Source organism: Saccostrea cucullata, unplaced genomic scaffold (assembly GCF_032062105.1).
Source record: "Saccostrea cucullata isolate Sc308-1 unplaced genomic scaffold, CSIRO_AGI_Scuc_v1 ctg20991, whole genome shotgun sequence".
In the NCBI taxonomy this organism is placed as follows: Eukaryota; Metazoa; Mollusca; class Bivalvia; order Ostreida; family Ostreidae; genus Saccostrea; species Saccostrea cuccullata.
Window position 1 is genome coordinate 1,845 of NW_026936420.1, and position 4,907 is coordinate 6,751.

General features: G+C 34.3%; 1 protein-coding gene across 1 annotated transcript; it reads right to left on the reverse strand.

Moving 5' to 3' along the window:
- Positions 1 to 2,871: 2,871 nt before the first annotated feature.
- On the reverse strand, positions 2,872 to 4,523 carry LOC134245567 (alpha-1,2-mannosyltransferase ALG9-like; the record flags this gene model as incomplete). Its single annotated transcript, XM_062727846.1, has 4 exons — positions 2,872 to 3,046; positions 3,528 to 3,598; positions 3,808 to 3,942; positions 4,312 to 4,523. Coding segments are annotated over 4 exons (593 nt in total), but the record flags the coding sequence as incomplete, so codon positions are not given.
- Positions 4,524 to 4,907: the final 384 nt, after the last annotated feature.

Here is a 4,907-nt window from a genome sequence, read left to right on the forward strand (position 1 = left end):
TTTTTATGCTCATCATTTTGTTTGGATTGGCTGCTTTACTTAGCCTTTTGAAGAGTGATCTTTGCTGATATAGCCTAGAAGCAATAATTCTGAATGTTCATTCAGTTTTTAAACAAAACAATTGATGACATGGTTTAATCTAGATCTAAAACAAGTTCCTATCTTTCGTTATATAAATCAGATTTCCCGCGATGATCGAAAACGAAAGTAGAGATGTGCCACATGGCTTGGTCAATTGAGTGATTTCTATTGACTTTATTGATAAAGTTGTGAGCTTCTGTGCTTTTAAAGACGATGTCAAATGTTTTCATCTAATTCTTAAAAGCTGTAATCTTTTTCGTGGCAGGGATGTTGATTAATTTATCGCAACCAATGTAATCACTGGTAGTCTTGTGTTGTTGTCGTTGTCAAATCCGTGCTTGAAATCTATGTACAAAAAAAGCGTTTGTATGATTCCGAATCAAATCACGCGATATCTAGCGAGATTTTATGAGAGTGGCTTCAAAAATGGATACCCAAGCGAACCAAAAATACTTTAGACGCAGCTTTTGTAGAAAAGCGGTAGATTTCTGAATTAAATCGGTAGGCGGGAGATGGAGTGAAAAAGCGGTAGACTCCCGCCTAAATCGGGAGAGTTAACATGTATGATGATTCTCAGCCAATATGTATCCGAGATATTCAAAAGTAGGTCACCATGACCTACTTTTTGGTCATCACTCTCCGAAAACCCAAGATGCATCAACCCACAAAGTTTGATGATTCTAAGCTTACAAATACCTAAGATACTTAAATAAAGCTATAAAATGTCAAAAGTAGGTCACCATGACCTACTTTTTGGTCGTCACTCTCCGAAAACCCAAAGATGCATCAACTCACAAAGTTTGATGATTCTAAGCTTATTAATACCTAAGATGCTTAAATAAAGCTACAAAATGTCAAAAGTAGGTCACCATGACCTACTTTTTGGTCGTCACTCTCGAAAACCCAAGATGCATCAACTCACAAAGTTTGATGATTCTAAGCTTATGAATACCTAAGATACTTAAATAAAGCTATAAAATGTCAAAAGTAGGTCACTGTGACCTACTTTTTGGTCGTCACTCTCCGAAAACCCAAGATGCATCAACTCACAAAGTTTGATGATTCTTAGCCAATAAATACCGAAGATACTAAAATAAAGCCATAAAATGTCAAAAGTAGGTCACCGTGACCTACATTTTAGTCAACATTTTTCAAAGTCCCAAGTTGCATCTGCTGACCAAGTTTGATGATTGTAGGTCTGAAGGTAATCAAAATATGCCTTTTAAACAATATGAAAACATATGCAGGCAAAATTCAAAAAGTGGGTCACAGTGACCTACTTTTTTCATAAATATGTTTTATGGTCCCAAGATGCAGCAATTTACAAGATTTTATGATTCTAACCCTCTCAGTGTCTGCAATAATGGGATTAAATGTTTTAAAAAAGATAAGTCATAAAGTTCAAAAAGTAGGTCAAGGTGACCTACTTTTAAGTTGACGTTGTTCAAGGACCCAAGATGCATCAACTAACAAAGTTTGATGATCATAGGCCTTAAAGTGTCCAAAATATGCCTTCAAATCAATTTGAAAATAAATGCCCGCAAAATTAAAAAAGTAGGTCACTGTGACCTACTTTTGATTTAACATGATGTGAAGTCTTAAGATGCATCAACTTACAAGATTTGATGATCCTAGTCCTTATAGTAAGCAAAATATACACGTTTTTATCAATTGTAAATTTAGGTCAACTTTGAAGTGACCTTGAGACCACGCCCTTTGCCCCAGGGTCATGCCTTGAACAATTTTTAATCTTCAACATATTCTGATCCTTGAGTGTAAGTTTGGTGAAAATCTGCTTGGTGGTTCTGGAGAAGAAGGTTTTTTAGCAACCAGTACTTTTGGTTTTGTTTTCCTGATTATCTCCCCTTGTTTAAGGGTCCCAACCCTTATTTTAGTATAAATGGTAGCCCTTGGGCCAAGGATACCCTGTGACAAATTTGACACTGATTGGCCAAGGCGTTCTTGAGTTATGGCCCATTTTCTAAAAAGTTAACGCACACCGCACGACGCACACCGCACAAATGACCATAGCATTAGCTCTTTGAGCCTTTGGCTCAGAAGAGCTAAAAAGAAATTTTGGTGGTATTCATAAATTAGTGCATTGTTGTCTGCATTCCAAAACCTCTAATATATGAAGCCTGCTTTATAAGTACACATACAGCACTATGATCTATATATAAACCAAAAGGCTGAGAAGCAGGAATAGCAGCCATAGCATACACAACAAGAATTATTTATCTTCATGTCTTAATTGACAACATAGATTTGTTGAGAATTTTATTGAATTAGTAACCTGACTATTCAGTATTTGTAATTGAGTTTGCCTGTTTTATAAAATGATTCATTTACCTTTTAAACTTGAACTGTTTTGTACCATACAGACAATAATAATGTGGGATTAAGAATTGCTCCGGAACAGATTTATCTTGCACACATTTAAGAAAAGAATTTTTTTTACAGTTATTTGATTAGGTTTCAATGTGGATTTACTGAAGTACATGTACATTGGAACAAAACTGATGTTATGATGCTTAAAATCTTAAAAGGATAAATTTTCACTCTCTGATATAAACTCTCCCTGTCTACTGTCCAAAGATGATATTCTAAAACTACAAAATTATTGGACTTAGATTTCGATTTCTACTCATAGAATGATTTGAATAAAGATAGTGTTGCATCTCTGCCATTGTTTGGTAAGGTATTAATTGAAATGAAGTTTTTAATGCATTTACTACAAAGAATATGGGGGGGAGGCATTTCAGGGGATTTTTTTCCCAATTACCGGGTATGCTAATATCTTACATGTAGATGTCCCAGGAACCAGGCTCCCATAGATAGCATGGTCATGTACATACAGAAACTACTGGGGAGAAAAGCAGTGGAGGAGATGAACATCCCAGCACTGATTAACAGGACTGCAAGAGTTATCCTTCCTGTGTTAGCTCCAAACTGCTTACAAACACCTCTAAAAATGTACAGGAAAAAAAATTAATTTAACAACATGCTTCTATTTTCAGTTATTCAATTTATATCAGATAAATTTCAAATGAAACATTTTTTGTTAGATAAAATAATTACTGTAGATTCCTAATTATACACTAGGAATTAATTTCGAGAATCATCAGTCGCGAAATAATACGACTAGCTTTTATTTTTTTGGTGTTGAAATCCATGTAAATTCCGTCGATCAACCGTCTTTTCGCAAAATATTATTCTCGCTATTTGACGTTAAAGAGCCAGTTCGCGATAAAAAGTACTCGCTAAAGATATGGAATCTACAGTACTGATTTGGATCTTTTAAATCAAGGATTGCAAATCATTTTGTCTTAACCAGACTGAATACATTATAACACTAAGGTTGACTATTAAATGATAGAAAAACACATGCTAGTGATGCTCACTTCCTTCTTACTATAAAATCACCTACAATATGTGTTTATACTCACTTGTAAAAATAAATCTCGCAGCCAGCACACACAAAAGCAAGCACACAGCGTAAAATGTAAAACAGCATTATCTGAAAGAGTGGAGAAAAGGTTCATTAACAATTCTTCATCATACTATAAAGTTAAGAAGATCAAAATTCAAAAGGGTACTTAAATCAATTTAAGCAAATTTTTAATTCACATTTCATATTTTTCAAACTTCAATAATTCACAACAAATACATCTCATACGATATAATTGTTCCATTATAAAGAATGGAAAGAAAGGAACTTATATTTACCTTATTTGTGCTAAATAATGTTTTATACAAGGAGATTGGCAGGGCATGGATCCAAAGGTAAGCATAGGAGCGGATGGCATACTTTGGTGAATATTCCCAGGTTTGGAATCCTTTACCAAACATCAGGAAGTGCATCTAAAAATACAAATGGGAATTAACATCAACACTTATTATCCTGACATTAATTCAGAATGAAATATAATAAAATAATAAAAACAGAATAATAAAAATTTGTTAATATCCATTTATTCATTTATTTGAAAGTGTACACTGAGATTTTTTCCTGAATTTGAGACTAATGATATCTACTGTATACAGTGTATGTCAGAATAAAAAAATTATAGTACATGTACTTATTGTATATTTTCTTTATTATCAAATCAAAATCAAACTTTTAGTTTTTTTTCAAAGTTAATTTGTTTATTGAGGATGATTCTGGTTATCTCCCTAGCTGGAAAATGCTTTCGTAGTCAATATAAATTATACAACTATACAAATACTGACTGGTTCCCAGTAGTTGTACGTCTCGTCACAGTCACCGACAATGTTCCACACCGCTGCACACAGCCGGGCAGACAGGAGGATCTTAAAACCTGTGTAACCTTTAGGTGTCCATGGAAACTCATAGTGTGATCCTTCACTGAGGAAAATAAAATATTTGTTTGAAAGCTGAGAGAACAGTTTATAACAGTTGTGTGTAATAATGATAACTTTAACTGAAAAAGCATGCAATTATGGCTGCAATAAGGATTTTACCAGGGCCCCAGCATAAAAATTTTGGTACTTTAACCATGCACTGCAAAGCTTTACCTAAGCTGATATCTAAGGTACATACATTTATAACCATAAACACTACATCCCTGATTCCTCCCTCCCTAAATTGTCTTCTCCCTTGGATGGCAAACAAACCAGATTCTTTTGCCTCTAGCAATTAAGACTTTCACCTTCAAATTAAGGATAGGTGAATGGAAACAAGTGTGAAAGGACTCTATAGCTGGACAAGGGATTGAACTGCTGCATAATTTAAGCCAAGTGCTCCAATCACTAAATTATCCATTTTCCTTTTCCACACAACCCTGACCATTGCATTCTCTAGTTCT